At 41.9% G+C, this 18,237-nt stretch overlaps 1 protein-coding gene across 16 annotated transcripts in view; it reads left to right on the forward strand.

Annotated features, from left to right (window-relative positions):
• The window catches only part of TCF4 (transcription factor 4), a 318,760-nt gene that overhangs the window by 4,548 nt on the left and 295,975 nt on the right, over positions 1–18,237 (forward strand). For 3 of the 16 annotated variants that reach the window (XM_075185148.1, XM_075185184.1, XM_075185175.1), the window contains exons 1-2: positions 15,317–15,614; positions 17,019–17,091. In XM_075185148.1, the coding sequence (XP_075041249.1) occupies positions 15,543–15,614; positions 17,019–17,091 (145 nt within the window). In that variant the 5' untranslated portion in view covers positions 15,317–15,542. Of the gene's footprint in view, positions 1–14,953; positions 15,259–15,316; positions 15,615–15,665; positions 15,795–15,970; positions 16,110–16,625; positions 16,740–17,018; positions 17,092–18,237 lie in introns of those variants that run through there. The other 13 variants (XM_075185157.1, XM_075185263.1, XM_075185243.1 and 10 more) reach the window with 10 other exon arrangements.

Consider the following 18,237-nt stretch of genomic DNA (forward strand, 5'->3'; position numbering starts at 1 on the left):
TTGTGTGTATAATCCACAATCTGCACACGCCCTGAAACGGACAATATGCCAGAGAATGCAGCAACGTTCAATTCATCTTCAGGGCAAAGAACACTTACCATAGCCTACGATTTCAGGGATGAAACGTGGATGGGGAAGGGGCGTATACAGGGCCGTCCCCACCATTAGGCGACTTTAGGCAGTTGCCTGGGGCGACGGCCTCTGGGGAGGCGGCACTGTGGACGGTTACCCACACTAACAATGTCTCTAAATGAAATGTTGTTAGTTAGATGGTAGGGCGGTGCGGATGGCGGAATCTCTGCGATCGCCAGTCCGCTATGTTCCTACCTGCCTTGTGGAAGCACCACCTCTCTGCATCTCTCTGGCACCGGGTTGCTGGCAGCATCATGACGCCACGACACTGTCAGAGTAGAGGAGCCATGAGGCTCAGAAAAAGGAAGAGAAGAAGCAAGAAGCATAGAAGATGAGAAAAGGTAATTTCAGTAATGAAATGAAAATGGAGGAAGAGAGGGCTGGAGAAAATGTGGAGAGACAGGCACGAGAAAATGTGGAGAGAGGGGGCACCAGAAAATGTAGAGAGGGGCACCAGAAAATGTGGAAAGAGGGAGCACCAGAAAATGTGGAGAGAGGGAGGCACCAGAAAATGTGGAAAGAGGGGGCATCAGAAAATGTGGAAAGAGGGGGCATCAGAAAATGTGGAGAAAGGGGGCACCAGAAAATGTGGAGAGAGGGGGACCAGAAAATGTAGAGAGAGGGGCACCAGAAAATGTGGAAAGAGGGAGCACCAGAAAATGAGAGGGGGGGCTGGAGAAAATGGGGAGAGAGGGAAAACTAGAAAATGTGGAGAGGGTGGGCACCAGAAAATGGGGTGAGGGGGGGCACCAGAAAATGTGGAGAGAGGGGGCTGGAGAAAATGCGGAGAGTGGGGGTACCAGAAAATAGGGGGGGGCTGGAGAAAATGGAGAGAGAGAGGCCTACAGAAAATGTGGAGAGAAGGGGCTGTAGTAGACTCCTCTCTCTCCTTTGGCCCCCACATCCTCTCTCTTGCTAAATCCTGCCGCTTCCAGCTGCGCAACATCACTCGCATCCGGCCCTTCCTCTCCCAAGATGCCACCAAATGCCTTATCCACTCTCTGATCATCTCCCGCCTGGACTACTGCAACATCCTCCTCCATTGCCTCTCCCACTCTCATCTAGATCCCCTTCGAGCTGTTCTGAACGCTGCCGCTAGGCTTATTTTTCTTTCTCGCCGCTCCTCTTCTGTCTCCCCCCTCTACCTAGCGCTTCACTGGCTCTCATTCCCCTTCAGAATCCTCTTTAAGCTCCTCACACTCACCGACAAGGCCCTCGCCAACTCCACTGCGCCCTACATCTCCACCCTCCTCTCTATTCATGCTCCATCCCGCCCTCTCCGTTCTGCCTCTGATCGTCGCCTCTCTTCCCCCCTTATAACCTCCTCCCACGCGCGTATCCAAGACTTCGCCGCGCTGCCCCCTCCACTGGAACAAGCTCCCTCCCTCCATCAGAACTTCCCCTAATCTGTCCAGTTTCAAACGGGCCCTAAAAACCCACCTTTTTCTTAAAGCCTTTCTGTCTCCCACTTAACTTCCTACCTTATCTTCTGCCTCCGTCCCCCTACTCTCTCTCTCTCCCCTGCGTCTCTCTGTCTGTCCACCCCTCCCCTTAGATTGTACGCTCCTCTGAGCAGGGCCATCTCTCCTCCTGTTTCCACCACTTCTAACTCTGCTCTCCAGCTACTTAGCCCTCCTCGAGGGTCCTCCACCCCACATCCACTCTCGTTCCCTCCTCCCCCTGGGGGTCTCCCTGTCTTCCGCGCCCTCCTTCTTGAGCCCCATCGTTTGCGGATCCTCCCTCCCCCTTCCCCACCCTCTCTAGCTGTGCATTGAGCTTACTGAGTTACTGTGCTTACTGTTTACTGTACTGTGCTGTCTCCCATTGTATTGTAATTTGTTTGTCACTGTACGGCGCTGCGGACGCCTTGTGGCGCCTTATAAATAAAAATTAATAATAATAATAATAGTAAATGGGGGGGAGAGGATTATTAATTTCAAGGCACTTAAGTTAGTTAACTTAGTTGGTTTGAGCAACCATTTATTTTATTAGTGTTTGCACACTATTTGTCTCTCCCCTGTTGCTATCTATTAATATAAGTAATTTAAATATGCAGAATACATTAACACATAAATAAAGGTAATCTAAATGACATTCATACAACATTAAGCTGTTTATTTATTAAAATTTTGCAGGCAAGAGGACATGTGAGAAAAAAGCTGTTTGGCAGGGGGCATGTTTGAGAAAGCTGGTGGGCAGGGGGACGTGTTAAAATGCTGGCTAGGGTGCCTAGAACAGAGGTGCATAAGAAAGAGAAGCTAGTGGGCTGAGGGCATATTAGAATAGCTGGGGCAATGGGAGTGGCATGTGTGATAGGAGCTGATGGGTACAGGTGGAATGGGAGAGAAAAGCTGGTGGGCAGTGGGGGACATGTCAGTCTGTAACAGGTCAATGATTTGTTTTTTTGTTCTGAGATCTAACATTGGAGCCTCCCCTCTAGATATCCTGTGTTTGCTCCTGGGCAGCAGTGAATCCTGGACAGCATTCTGCATAAGACATGAGTACATCTGGACATCAGTGCATCTGGACATCAGTGCATCTGGACATCAGTGCACCTGGACTGCAGCCTTACCAGCCAGCCAAGGGGAGGTTACTATACTTATTTTACAAATTTGAAGTATATGAGGGGCTAGGAAGTGGTAATTGGGGGGAGGAGGGGAGATAGGCTGAAGCTTTGCCTAGGGCGCCAAAAACCCTTGCACCGGTCCTCGGCATATAAATGTGGTCAATATAGAGTAAGGGTGTGTCAATCTCAAGTGCATGCAGAAGTGTCCAATTCAAGCTCTGGGTATCTCAGGTTTAGTGTAACTGCTGATTACTAAAGGTGACGGCTGAGTATGCATGCTAAAAATGTGTTTGCAAACAGAAGCAACTGTAAAAATGTATTTTATGTACAGTAGACTTTAATAACATCCAATGTATGCTATGGGGAAATAAAACTAAAAAAAAACACTTTTTTTATATTTTAATATTTCATCATTAATGACTATTTTATTAACATACAACTTTAATTGAATAGGTTTTTTTAGTGTTTATGTGCATTCTTTTGTAACTTTATATTTTACATATACCCATACTTGCCTACTCTCCCGGAATTTCCGTGAGGTGTCCCTAATTTCGGGGAGTCCTCCTGGACTCCCGGAAGAGTAGGCAGCACTCCTGGATCCTAAAAATTGCAGAAATTCATTTAATATCAGGGGTGGGGTAATCGTGTTAATCGTGCCATTAAGCCCCACCCCACACTATTCAATGCCGTGAATTTAGGCATTTTATAGTGGGGTCGTGGCTATGGTGACGCAAAGACCACGTCCCCTCCTAGCGCTGTCATGTGACCTGTCCTCCTGGAGGACAGAGTCACAAAGTCGGCCACTATGCATATACCGTATATTAGACGTATCCTGCAGTGTCTTGTCTAGAAGAGCAGAGCACCTGTATTCACCGCCACACGGTAGCTTCACATCCGCGACTTGTTGAATTAGTGCATACGTATACCCGATTTACGTGCGTAAAACAAACGCACATTGTGCTCAATATGCGTGCCTTAATGAATCAGGTCCTGTTTATTCAGTCACAGTTCATTTATTGTTTTTTGAACAACCAGCTCTTATTAATGGGATTTTGCAGAGAATCCAGTTATCGGACAGTGTGGATTATAAATATTCACCAATCCGTTAAACTGAATTTTAGTCAACAGATCTTGATCCTGCGACCACACCCTATACACCTGTACATCACAGGTTAAATCTAGGAAGAGAAAAGGTGAGTGTGGGGGGGCAGGGTGACATAGTGTATAAAGTTGTTCTGACCCCCACCTCCCCTCAGGCACCTTATATATGACACATACAGGATAACAAATCATCGGTGTGACCTCACGTCAGTGTAGATAGCAGGAGCTCCTTCCTCGTATATCCGCTGCTGTCAGTGAGAAGCATCGCTGGTCCCACTGCAAAAAAGATCTAGGAGGTAGAGTTAAGCCTTCTGAAAAGGGAAAGTGGAGGTGTTGCCCATAGCAACCAATCAGATCCTAGTTTTCATTTATCTAACACATTCTAGAACATGAGAGCTAGAAGCTGATTGGTTGCTATGGGCAACGCCTCCACTTTTCCCTTTGTTGACGGCTGGATGCACCTACCTATTCCCCAGACACTAATTCTGCTTAATTTACTTTGAAATCGTCTATCCACACAGTAAAGCTGTTTTAAGCAGCTATATGTGTTTCAATAGACCAATGAGAAATTCTGTTCCTCTTAATATTATATATAGATCATTCACTTCAATGATTTCCAACCGCTACAACTGTAAGCCGTAAACTAAAATTACAAATCTGAGAGAAGCATGTGAGAGATAAAGATGAGGCAACTGTAAACAGTCCTTAAGACTGATTAGAGGAGGGATAGGCTCCATCTGGAGTGTTAACCCTTAGGCTGCCGAAGTGGATTATTTTGCAGAGTGGTCCAAATGTCAGCAGTTCCCCCACATTTAATCCAACTATCAAAGTCACAGAGACACGCTAGCGTAATACATAAAAGAGAAATCAAATTAATAATATAGAAATATTTATTATATGCATTAATTTCCCCTGTTTAATGCTTAAAAAATGTTTTTTTTAAAAAATTACCCAATGTTTGTTTGGGTAGAGAATAAATTAAAAATGCATTCCTGGTGAAGCATAGAAGGGTAATATACAGTGGGATTTTCATATATCTTAATTGTATGGTATTGACATGTTGCCGCGGGGTACAGGGCCAGAACGACACATTTCTCAGCGAATTGCGTCATTGAGGCTCAAAGTGGGCAGGATGCGGGAGAATTGTCTGCTCTCTCAGGAGTCTCCCAGACATTCCGGGAGAGTAGACAAGTATGGTTTATTTACTAACACTGATGATGAGTCATGCGCAAGTTACATAATGAGAGCAAGTGCTAAGTTCTCACACACAGGGATCTCCTTCCCCTTATCTCCTCCCTGGACCTCTACCACCATCTTTGCCACCTTGTGTGCTCCCTTAATATCCTTGTAAATGCCTTCTATAATTACACTTGCATTATATTATCCATCTTGTATTATTACTTGATATCCTTATAATTGACTTTTGTATTCTTCTTGTATTATGCTATAGTTTATGTATATTATATCTACCCTGTTTGTACAACCGCGCTGTATGGCGCTGCACAACTTTGTGAATTTCTAGTAATAATAATAATATTAATAATAATAACAATAATAATAATAATAATACATGTATCTTGATTGGCTGCTATGGTTTGGTGACGATGTTTTGCCTAAATGCAGTGTAAATGAGCTTCATAGTTTTAAACATACCTCCCAACATGTCTGTCCCAGTTAACGAGGCAGAGGGCGTGGCCACATCGCAAATAGGGCATGGCTACGGTGCATCTGGGCATAGCCACACCCCCAGAGGGCTGCAGCGCTAGGCTTCCCCCTACATATCACCCTTCCCCAACATTCCTGCCTGCAGGACAAACATGTCAGAGTCCTAAAATTGGGAGTGTCCAGCTGAAATTGGGACAGGTGGGAAATATGGTCTTAAATAATGCTATATCCACTTTATCTACACATGTAAGGGACTTCACTGAAGCATCTGGTAGCAGGGTCAGCTCTACCACTAGGTGAAACAAGGTGGTTCCCTAAGGTGCCAGGGTTTGCCTAAAATACTGAATGAGTGACATAATGTTCTTCATTCAGTGTCTGTATTTTCATCGTGCTGCCCCCTCAATCTTCTCCGGCCACTAACATGGAAGGGCAGGTAAGAAGCTGGCAGCTGCTGCTCCTCCATGTTGGTAATGGGCGTGGACTACGGTGCTGGGTTATGATGTCACAGCCCAGAAGTAGCCAGGTATAATATAGACCACTCTCATGCTGTGAAGCCTCAGGATGGGGAGACAGCAATACAGTTATATAGTCAATTGGTGCATAAAAAGCCATTACCATCATTATGTTCGACGGTTTACCACTGGCATACTTCGATCATGTTTTCCATTGATCCAGAAGGAGGTAAAAATCAGTAAAATACATAGCGAGGAAGTTCCCATCCTATCACACAATACAATAAACTAAACAACTTATATAAACCAAATAACGACACGGACACCAAATTAATGTTGGAATAAGAATATAAATTTATTAAGTTGAACGTATTAACTTAACCTACTGAGGACTGGATGGCGGACGAGAGCAGGGAAGTCAGCAAAAGCAAAACCAATAACGGTGGAAAGGTCAGATCATATTAGAACCAACCCAGGATCAACCTTATCTATTGGGCGGTGCTAAAATCCATCCAAACCGCAAGACTACACGCCCTTCTTAACTGCCAGTATTAACCTGTAGATACTGGGCAAGGGTTCTACTCACAGGCGGACCAACCATCTGTTGACACCAGCAAGGGGTGGGTAGTAACCTAGGACTAGATGAACCCAGCACCATATGCATATGAAAATAAATGACTAGTTACCATTAAATGCACCCATTAACTACCATTTGCCGGGTGGGAGGGTGGAATCCGGATGCGGGAACTGGAAGAGATCTGCACGGGCACGCAGTTATGAAGATCAGCAAAACCCTCCTCACTGTCTCTATTGGCTGATATTTTTTTTTTCTGCAAACAACATTGACTGGTGAGTACACTTGTCACGCACTACTATGATTTTAACTGTGTTCCGTCTAATTGCCTTACTTCAACTTACCCTGGATATAACGATCGATCAATTAACATTACTTGCTGAAATGTTATTTGGTTCCCACCCTAGATCAAACATCATTTCTACTGCTCTTACCACAAAGAACCCTTTATGAACAAGGGCATTCCTATTCCAATCACTGTACATTATCCTGCGGCAGGGGTGGCATCTTGTTAATGAAAGGAGCAGGGTCCCCATAAAGCACAAAGCAGTAATATGAGTCTCCTATCCAACGATCACAAGATGATTGTGGTCTCAAATGCACCTCTATGTGAAATGAAGTTCACCCATCCATCTTGTAAATTCTATGCTAATAAGTTGTTCTTGCAAGTTGGTGACCAGAACTGCATTGAATATTCCAGATGTATTCTCACAAAGGACTTACAGTGTATAAAGGCAATATTATGTGATACTTTACTGTAATATAAATAAAACCCCACGTCAGTCTGAGTTCCCCTTTAACATAAACCGTCCCTCTTCTTCACTTTGAGATGGGGGTTGCATTCTTCAGGACTTGGAACATTTTTAAAGGGGTTAAGCCACCAACTAGCTGACACAATCACCCTGATTTCGTTTTTGGGGCTTTTCCTAAATGTTAAAACATAGTTGCAAATTTTTTTTACATTTTTGTTGTTGTTGTTGTTGTACAATAACAATTTGACATGTTTTTCTTCCAACAATTATCCGTTTATCTACCTTCCTAAACATATAGCGCACAGAAAGAGATTCTTGTCATGTAGTCCTGTGTGTGGCATTCAGGGTTAATGTTTCTGCTTTAACTTGATTGATAGAGACATGAGTCATTATGAGAGTCCATATATCTCACTGACACCACAGAGAACAGAAATGTGTTTCACCCTTGTGCACAGTATTAATAGACAGAAGTATCCATTATATATACATCTATAGTACAAACTTAGTAAACCAGAAAACCAGAGGCTCCCCGGAAACCTAGTCCAAGCATGTCTTGTCATTCCTGGCTAACAGGATGTGCTGGGACTTGTAGTTCATCAACCCCTGAAGAGCCACAGACTGCCCAAGTCTCTGCTGTCGATTCACAGTTGCAACTTACAGCAATTAACTAGTTAATGAGAACTATTTTATTAAACCCAGCACGTTACGCTACACTCTAGCAGAGCTAGAGGGAGCTAGTGAGTCAGCATTTGGTAACTTGGCAGAAACAGGGTGGATTAAAGATAAAGAAGGCTGCAACACTCAGCAATCAGAATACCAATGTACAGCAAAAAAAACAAAAACAGTTATCTAGATTCATATTTAAAAAAAATAGGTCTTCTTCTTGTATGTATTATGTAAATAATTATAGTTTCATATAAAGTTGTTTCTAAGTGACTTTCGCAGCATTTAAAGAGGACCCGTCACACCTACTGGGTATGTCCACTTTTATGGACTTTTTATTTTACTCAATTAGACTTAATTAAACCCAAAGGGTCGTTTAGTTAACTCACATGTGACAGGTCTATTTGTCACAAGTCTCTGGTGCAGCTGTTGGTTAAAATGTCATCTGCCGGGCCACGGATTGTGAATATCCAGACAGGATTGGGGATGTACTGAATGCATTTGGACATGACAGTGTGGCAGTTTTTGAAGAGGGAGGGGGGGGGGGGGGAGGGGGGAGAGGAGGAGGGGGCAGTTTCAGAGTTTGTTGTTCTTCTGTTAAATGACACAAGTCTATTCTTGCAACTTTGTATATTTCCATTGATTTCAATGTATTTTGTCACAACTGAAATCCACATATTGTTTGATCTACAGAACGTTGTTAGAGTAGCAAACAGGTGACCCAGGTGTGTCACTGGGTGATAATGCATTTAAAAAAAAAAATGTTTAAATATTAAGTTATAAAGATCAAAGTGTATGAAAATTTAGTGACAAATTCATCAGATATATAGAATAAAATTAATTTTAATATACGTTTGGTAATATTAAAAAAAACACCAAAAAACTGTGACATCACCAGTGTGGGAAAATTTAAGAAACATCTTTAAAATCCATGGAAATTAGAGACATATGGGAACTCAGGGCTTGATTCATATCCTAACACGGTTAAAAGAGTATGGAACATGAGCGTAATTCCGCACCTATTCTGTTCCGTGAGGATCTTGTAATGTGTTTCCATTTGAATCTGGGTATAAGTACATTATATCTAAATGTTCCATTCTGTATGTTAACAGACAGAACAGGATACGCACATGTGTATGTGCACTGTAAAGTCACATCAAAATGCATTTTACAAATAATATTTTAGCAAACAAATCAACAACACATAATACTAGAATAATTAATACAAATATGTGCATTAAAAATATATATTTTAGCATTATATACATAAATCAAGATGTTACTAATGTGTACTGTACACAATGCGTTTTTATAACCACTCTTACTTGCATACATGTTATTTGCTATCTTGTGGTAGCATACGTGTAGTTTTTAATACAAAGACTATGCTGTGCCAGTCATCACTATCAGTTGGCGCTTACACCTGTAGCTGGTGCAGATGAGAAGTCTAAAATAAAGGACTATGTACAAGACACCTAGGACTTGAATCGGTCGCATCCCCTTTGGGATGCCCTCGGCACGCCCTTAGTGTACATGGTATACGTTTGTCCACTCCTTCCCCTCTCTGGTTCCGTCCTGCTAGTCATAGGCAGTCATGTGAGATAGACACTGGACCGTAGTGAAGTGATAGGTTGCACTCTCTTGAATATTGGTCCATCCTACAGAATGTCTGCCTCCACTGTGTGTAGAACATACTTGCCAACTTTTCCTCGCTGGCTTCAGGGAGATCCCAGGGGAGGTGGGCGTGCAGTGGCAGGACTTGATAAATAGCATTATTTTGGCCCCACCCCCTAAACGATTGTCACAATTTTGCCCAATTACAGCAGGGGACGGGGCTAAGATGACGCAATATTTGCGTCATTAAGCCCCACCACCCGCCACTTATCTATTGCAGGGACGAGAACCGGGAGGTTGCCCTGCTCTCCAGGGAGGTCTCCCAGAAATGCGGGAGTCTCCCAGATATTCCGGGAGAGTAGGCAACTATGCTTAAAGAAAAGCAGCTAATGAATCTCTAGAGACTGAAGTATCTTTTACATTTCTGTCTCCATTACTGAAGTCATGTTTGCTTACCTGTCAGTCTTTGATTAAATCTTGGTCTCCATGAAAATGGCATCAATACATGGACCTAGGACACAATTTCTGAACTGTGTCATCATGCCACAGATGGCGAAGCCAACCACGTCTTGTACTGGCTCAGCATCAGGGAGAATGCCAGACTCTTCAGGGAGTGAGGGAGATCACCCCTATTTCAGGGAGTCTCTCTGACATTCAGGGAGAGTTGGCAAGTATGGTGTAGAGGACAGATACACCTTAATATCATGCAAATGTGTGATACCAACCTCTTAGATACTAGCTCTCTAGTCTGGTGCAACCAAGAAAATTTTATTAGGCACCTCATACTAGTACTGTACCCCCCCTTTTGCTGGAAACATTCCTTAGAGGCTTTGGTTTATGTTAACATGATAGAATCATGAAGTTGCTGCAGATTTGCCGGCTGCACGTTATCGCTGCCTATCTCCCGTTCCACCACATAACAGAATGGATCCATGGGTCTATGCTCTTTACACCCGACCCTATCATGTCTCAGCAGAAATCAAGATTCATCAGTCCAGGCAAGGTTTTTCCAGTCTTCAACTGTCCAGTTTTGGTGATCCTGCGCCCACTGTAGTAAAAGTTTCCTGTTCTTAGCTGCCAGGAGTGGAATCCAGTGTGATCTTCTGCTGCTGCAGCCCATCCACTTCATGGCTCGACACGCTGTGCGTTCAGAGATGTGTCTCTGCATAACACTGTTGGAACGCATGAACCAGTCTGTTCTTTATCCTCTGACCTATTTCTTTAACAAGGTGTTTTCACCCACAGGGCTGACATTCACTGGAAGTTTTTAGTTTAGCGCACCATTCTCTGGAGATGGTGCCAGGATAGCAGCAGTTTCTGAGATACTCAAACCACCCCACCTGGCACCAACAGTCATTCCATGGTCAAACTCACTTAGATCACATTTCTTCCCCATTCTGGTGTTTGGTCTGAACAACAGCTGAATCTCTTGACCATGTCTGCATGCACTGTGTTGCTGCCACTTGATTGGCTGATTAGATATTTCCATTAACAATCAGGTGTACCTAATAAAGTGGCCACTGAGTGTATTTCCTCAAGTATAATGCTTCTCTGCAGCATGGTGGCTAAGTGGTTAGCACTTCTGCCTTACAGCACTGGGGTCATGAGTTCAATTCCCGACCATGGCATTATCTGTGAGGAGTTTGTATGTTCTCCCCATGTTTGCGTGGGTTTCCTCTGGGTGCTCCGGTTTCCTCCCACACTCCAAAAACATACTGGTAGGTCAATTGGCTGCTAACAAATTGACCCTAATCTGTGTGTCTGTGTGAGGGTGTTAGGGAATTTAGACTGTAATCTCCAATGGGGCAGGGACTGATGTGAGTGACTTCTCTGTACAGCGCTGCGGAATTACTAGCGCTATATAAATAAATGGTAATAATAATGATTACTAGAGCATCTGAAGTGAGTACCAACATATCTACTCTTCCTTATTCTCCAATGTATACAGACAATTGCTATAAAAAGAAATGAGATTCTCAGAAGACCCCCTATATACGATCTTAGAGGGACTTCTTCCTCTATATATGAAAACCAAACAGATTAATGTCATGCGCCAGATAGGACCAATGTGAAGATTGTGCTATTTAATACTCCCATTAGTCCATGGTACAGTGACTTGATGCTCATTTTAAGTACATGTGAGACATCTCCGATTACTTCCATAAATTCATTAACCTTTTATCATTAACATGCAAACAGGCAGGTGACATGTGCCAGCATCACCACCATACATTTGTGGCTCCAAAGTAAGGACTTGTACTGTATAACAACTTAATATTTGGTCTCTAGACTCTTCCTTCCCCTGATATAAGCAAAGGTATGTTCTGTCCCTAGGCTCTGCTTCCTCTGGAAGTAAACCAAGGAGAACCAGTTAATGAGCTTCCACAGAGATGACGCAGATGGCCTTGGAATATGATCGAGTGTCTGAACACACTGGAGGGCAGGGCAATTGCTATCTAATGACCCTCCAAATACTTTTTTTTCCTGGGGAAGCAGCCTGGAACTGAGGGACAATGATAACATTGTAGGATCTAGTGACTTCAGAGGTGTCTGTGGCTTGTGATACTGCACAGAACAGGCCGTGGCTACCTGTGGCTCGCAAGCTGCTGTGGAAATACTCACTATTTCCTGGTAGGTCATTCTGGGGATTATAGTCACATCCTCCTGTTCCCCATTTATTTATCAATTGCAATACTGTGGACTGAATGCATTAATTGATATTAACAAAACACCTTTAATTCCAGTTCATATTAATTAAGCCCTGGCTATAGCAATTCAAAAATTAGTGAGGAATGCAGAAACCATAGTATAACGTTGTGAAAAATACTCAGGTTGGCAGATGTGGATGTGGAATGTCTTTATTCCTCTGTGCATCTCTAAGTAACCAGCCTCGATTTTACACGTTAGGCTGTTTTCTAATGCCTGAAACATACGGAACATTTAAGATATGTACATGCTCCATTGTTCTATTTGACTTTCAGCTGAGTATGTTGCATTTGTGCCCCTTAAGGCTGGGTACACACTACAGAAATTTTCGACCAGGGTGTTATCTATAACAATTTTACCAATGACTAAAAGTCCCGATCAGCAGCCGATTCCTGTGTACACACTAAACACATTTTACAAGATTTACCTTCAGATCTGTGCTCTTCAACTCTCATAACCAAAGGGCTGAAAAGATGGTGAGTCTGTAAACTCAATGGAGAGCCTGATGGCGAGGGCACACACACTGCAGGATTGGAAAGAGGTCGTTCCATGGCTGAACGTGATTTTTTAGTTCAGTTTAAAAATCAAATAAAACAATACGATGAGCTTAGAAACAATAATTGGTCGTCGTTGCAGAGTACACACTAATGCAATATCGGGCAGAAGAGTCGTTGTGAATCGGGTGATTGGCTTGATAATCTGCTGAAAACCCTGTAGTGTGTACCCAGCCTTAGATGGAATGTTTCTTGTCTCTCCAATTTTAGATATTCTAGATGTGAATTCATCTAGAACTTGCACTTTGAGGCCAATTGTGGAAGAGAGCTTTAAAATAAACACAATGTCAATTTATCCCATAGTTCATACCTATTGTGCACTAAAATTAGCAAGATAGGTTGGCAGAGGTCCAAATTTTTAAAACTATTTGGAATGACAAAGGTAGTGGGGGTGGATTTTACGGCCTTACCAAAATTTAGGTCCCATGGGTGTTCGTTTTCTTTTATATTAAAATTACAGGAGGCCTGCACATAAATTGCCATTATATAGTTCTTCCAGGGTTTCTAATAATTAATATTTTGAAGCAACAGAATATAAGGAATAGGAGTGAGCAAAATAGATCCAAGTGGTAACTGCGACTATATCAGTAATACCCTGAATTATACCGCAATTACATTGACCTAGACCAAAATGGAGTCATATATGGAAATTGGTGCACAGGTAACTGCACAAAAAATGCTAGTTGAATTGTTTCACCAGGTTACTGCACTGTTTTGTGCTGTTACTGTACCTGTTCTCATAAACCTCCCCCTATCTCCCCCAAAACGTATGTGATCCCACGCTTCCTGCTCAGCCACACGCCAGCTCACATTGGGATTATCACTACCCACCTGTGAGTCATAGCAGGCAGGAAAGGGTTAATGCCAACACTCAGGAAACCAGGAGGCTTAGGGTCCTGCCACTTATTTATTTCATGAATTACATTCACTTGTCTGATAACAGGAGATTCCTTTTCTTTAAAAGAAAAAAAATAATTATTTTTTTAGGAAGTAGTGGGAGATTTCGGCAGCCTGCGGGTTACAAGTCTCACAGCCAGGATTTATTTCCTGCAGGTGTCTTACAGAGGCTGTTCAATTTTTTCTTTCTTTCCAGAGCCTACTTCCTCTCAGATAGAGGCGGGGTAGGAATGTGTGTACAATGTGTATGTGTATATGTATATATATATATATATATATATATATATATATATATATATATATAAACGTCAAAGTGGGCTGGTACACGGTGGTATGTTATACTGCCACTTCTATCATCATTGCAAAGCTATCCAATTCCATCTATTCACATTTTCTCACTTCCATACTGCCACTTCTAAACTTACACTTCAACCACTGTGTGTGTATATATATATATATATATATATATATATATATATATATATATATATATATATATATGTATGTGTGTGTGTGTATGTGTGTGTGTGTTTATATGTGTGTGTGTGTGTGTGTGTGTGTATATATATATATATATATATATATATATATATATATATATATATATATATACAGTATATATACAGACACACATGGGCACAAATGCATTTTATTCTCTGCAGTATTTACAGATGTGATACATAATTGCGAAAATAAACTGTAACGAGATGTGACATGATAGAGGTCAATTTAGCAGCCTGTGCAATAAACTCGGCACCAAATAACTAAGACTAGAGATAACTTTCGTCCCGGAAAGTGTTAAACAAGCGGCTTCCTAGACAGAGGTTGTGGCAGAATCCGAGATAGACAACCTGTGGCTCTCCAGCTGTCACTGGACTACAGGCATGGCACGCTGGGACTTGTCGTTCCACCACCCCCCCAGCCGGAGAGCCACAGGTTGTATAACAGACACGTACAGCACACAATAATCCAATGCACACCTTCTATCTATATCCCCAGCTCGGGCTGGAGCTGCTGGGTTTGGTCCTCTCCCAAACTCTCCAGAATTGCAGAAGAAGCTGCTGCCATTGTCCAGCCTGATGCTGCGTCCAGGAGCAGGTTTGGTGATGACAAGTCTCCAAAGGGAAGGGGGGTATTGCGGCCAGCATCCTGAGAGAGCAGAGCTGTGCTTGTAGGGAGGGGGGGTCATCTCACCACACCCCCACACCCCCCCCTCCATCTCTTCCTCCACTCCCACCTCCCACCTCATCCTCCTCCTCCACTCCCAGCCTCACAGCTTAGCTGATGCCTGCACACAGCGCACACTGAGCCAGGGGGAGAGGACACACGCACTGTCTGCTGTCGCTGCTGCTGCTGCTGCTGCTTCTGTCGCTGGGGTCAACCACCAAACCTGAACTTGGGGCTTGGACCTTTCCTACTGAACTAAGAAGTTTTGGAAGAGGTGTAAGGTGGAGGTGGAGGGGGGGGGGACTTGTCCCACTTTGCTCCCCCCCTATTGTTTGCGCCGGAGCCTGGCACCAATCACACCGGCAGGAGGGAGCTCAGGAGGAGGAGTCGCTACAAAATCGCCCCTCTGCCAGCCGTAAGTAGCCATGCCCACCCAAGCCCTGCACAAGTGACGGGCGGGGAGGGGAGGGGATAGAGCGCAGGCACTGCCGTGCCGAATGCAGCCCCAAAAATCGCACTATTCGGGTTTGGGATTGGGTACCCCGAATAGTGCTATTTTTTTTTTTTTTTTTTTTGGCTTTCAGGCTCTCTCCCCTCTTTTTTTTGCTTTCTTTTTTTCTTCTTCTATTAACCCCTTTCTGATGCACAGGCCTAGTGACTGCACCCCATGTTTCTAGGTGCCTGTGTCCTTTTCCTAAAATGAATCACCAACAGCGAATGGCTGCCTTAGGGACGGACAAAGAGCTGAGTGATTTACTGGATTTCAGTGCGGTAAGAACCCACGGTGGAAATTAAACAACAGCTGTAAACACACACAACAACTACAACAAAAAAAATCTACTAGCTGAGCTGCAGAACAAACAAACAAAAAAAAACAACAACAACAAAAAAAACAAACATAATAAAACATACAAACTGTGTAACCTGAGTAGTTGCAATCGGAAGCCCATGGTAAATATTTTGGTTTTTATTTTGTTACAAGTGATTTTTGTTTTCTTCCTTTCCTCCAATTTTTTTTATTTTTTTTTTTACATTTGCTGCTTTTTGTTTTTACTTTGCACAGTGATTGGATTTTTTTTTTCTTACTGGGGATCCAGCTTGTGGTGTTTGCAAGAGTCTTGTAATCCTGGACTGCTTCCCATTCCTTGCAGCTCTCTAGCTGTCTTCTATACCTTGGCACTCATCTAGAAGAAAAGTCGCTTGTCTTTCCGTGTTGGGGACCAGAGCTGATCTCTTGTAATTACCAAGCAAAATGCTTTCCCCCAGGTGGCTCCTTGCAATGTTTTTCATGTACTTTTTGTCTCTTGGTTTTACTTAGGGGAGAAAGAAAAAAAAAAATTCCTTTTTGAATTCCAGCAGTGTCCCACTTGTTTAGAACCAGCGCTGACAGCTGTGTGGTATGCTGTACAGTATGTCTATATGCTATATATGTATATATACTATATAACACATGTATATTTTGTCTATATATGTTTACAGCTAAGCTATTGCATGCATTAGATCATTGTAGATTTGCATAGCATCTTGGACCTCAGGCTTATTTGCCTAGGCGAAAGAATTTCCTCCCTAAGAGATGGTTTTCGGAAGTTTGGACAGGATATGAAGCCCCAGGCACGTTGTAGCCCCTCTCCTCTTGTACTTTTCATTTGTTAGATTTTTTTTTTTTTCTGTGCATCTGTGATCAGGGAAGGTGCGTTTTCACCAGACACGTAGAATAACAGAAACCAATTAGAATCTAAATAATAAAAAAAAAAGCAAAAAAAAAACCTTTTGCAGAATTGTGACTTGTGTTTCCTCTGTTGTCGGATTACGTGGTAGTTTAATGCAGGTGGCAGTTGATGTTTACATTGTGTGACCGTCATTAATGAGATGGATATTGCTGAAGCTTTAGTCAAGGTTTGACATCAATTTATTATTCATTTATTTTCTTATTTTCAAGTTTTGTTATTTTTTTTTGTTTTGGTTTTTTGTGTAACTCAAAATGGGTGACTTGTTATCAATCAGATTAAAAAATAAAAGATTAATACAGTGGCAAAGTTTCTTGTAATAAAGTATCAAGTAAATACATTTTTTATATTTTTCATTAAAAAAAAAAAATTAGGACATTGTATTGCATTTATTGTATAGAGGGTCTGCCAAATTATTTTTAAACTTATCGTGCTCTGTTTGTTTCAGATGTTTTCCCCTCCTGTCAGCAGTGGGAAAAATGGACCAACGTCTTTGACAAGTGGACATTTTACTGGCCCAAGTATGTAAATAATGTTTTATTTTTTTTAAGTGCTCTAATCCTAGTTAAGATATTGCTTTTGAATTTTCTGTCTGGAAGTGTTTAGCTGTTGGTTAGTTTGTCAAGGTGTGAAATTGCTTTATATTTACAGAGTCTTATTTTGTTAAAAAGATTTCCCTGACCATGTATCAATTTTGAAAGACACACAAAGATATATATATATATATATATATATATATATATATATATATATATTTGTATTGCACTTCAGAGTTGTTACAGTGTATCACTGGCTTTAGTATTTGTTCATTTTTTTTTGCTGTACATAGTTTTTGTTAAATAGGTGAAAGTGTTTTATTTGTTGGTCAATGATAGCCAGTAGTAGTAGACGTCAGTGATGAGGACTTGTGTTAGTGAATTTGGCACAGTCATGCACAGATTGGATTCTAGTGCCAGAGATACCTAAATAGTTGGCTGTTTCTATATGACAAACCAGGCTCTGGGCAAAGGCTATGCAGATTTAACATTTCTTTGTTTCCAAAAAAAATACATATCCCAGCCCCTCTTTTGTAAAAAAAAAAAAAAAAAAAAAAAAGATTTTGGATGTACCGCACAAAAGAACAACCCCCCCCCCCACAATTTAACAGCTGCAATGTTTTAAAATGACTGGCACTTGCACATGATGCCCTGTAGATAGTAGTATATGGTAGTCATAATTTGAAATCATGGGATTGAATGTCATCAACTCTTTATTGCAAATGAACAGAGGAAATATTACTCGCTACATGAACTTCGTGCCCAATTTCAGTTTCCAACTTAAGAACAAAACCCTTTCAGCTACTACAACAGCGATCACACACTTTGTCCGCCTGATGCTGTGTGATTTATTTATTTATTTTTCTATTGGTCAATTTGGATAGTTTTTGCTCTTTTCTGTAAATATTATTAGTACTAATATATGTGATTGTATTACTAGTGACCACTTTTATTTATTTACACATCGACAGTTATTTGTTTAGATGAGTGCTTCTCGTGGATATAATGGAGCTAATTTAATCTGTTTTGAAAAGCACTTAGTTGTATTGTAATCAGTGCATTTCATTTTGTTATTTTGTTAGTTTTTGATAGATACAGATTGAAACTGTTGAAAATATAGTTTTTGCTTGC

This window comes from Mixophyes fleayi, chromosome 1, assembly GCF_038048845.1.
Source record: "Mixophyes fleayi isolate aMixFle1 chromosome 1, aMixFle1.hap1, whole genome shotgun sequence".
Taxonomy (NCBI): Eukaryota; Metazoa; Chordata; class Amphibia; order Anura; family Limnodynastidae; genus Mixophyes; species Mixophyes fleayi.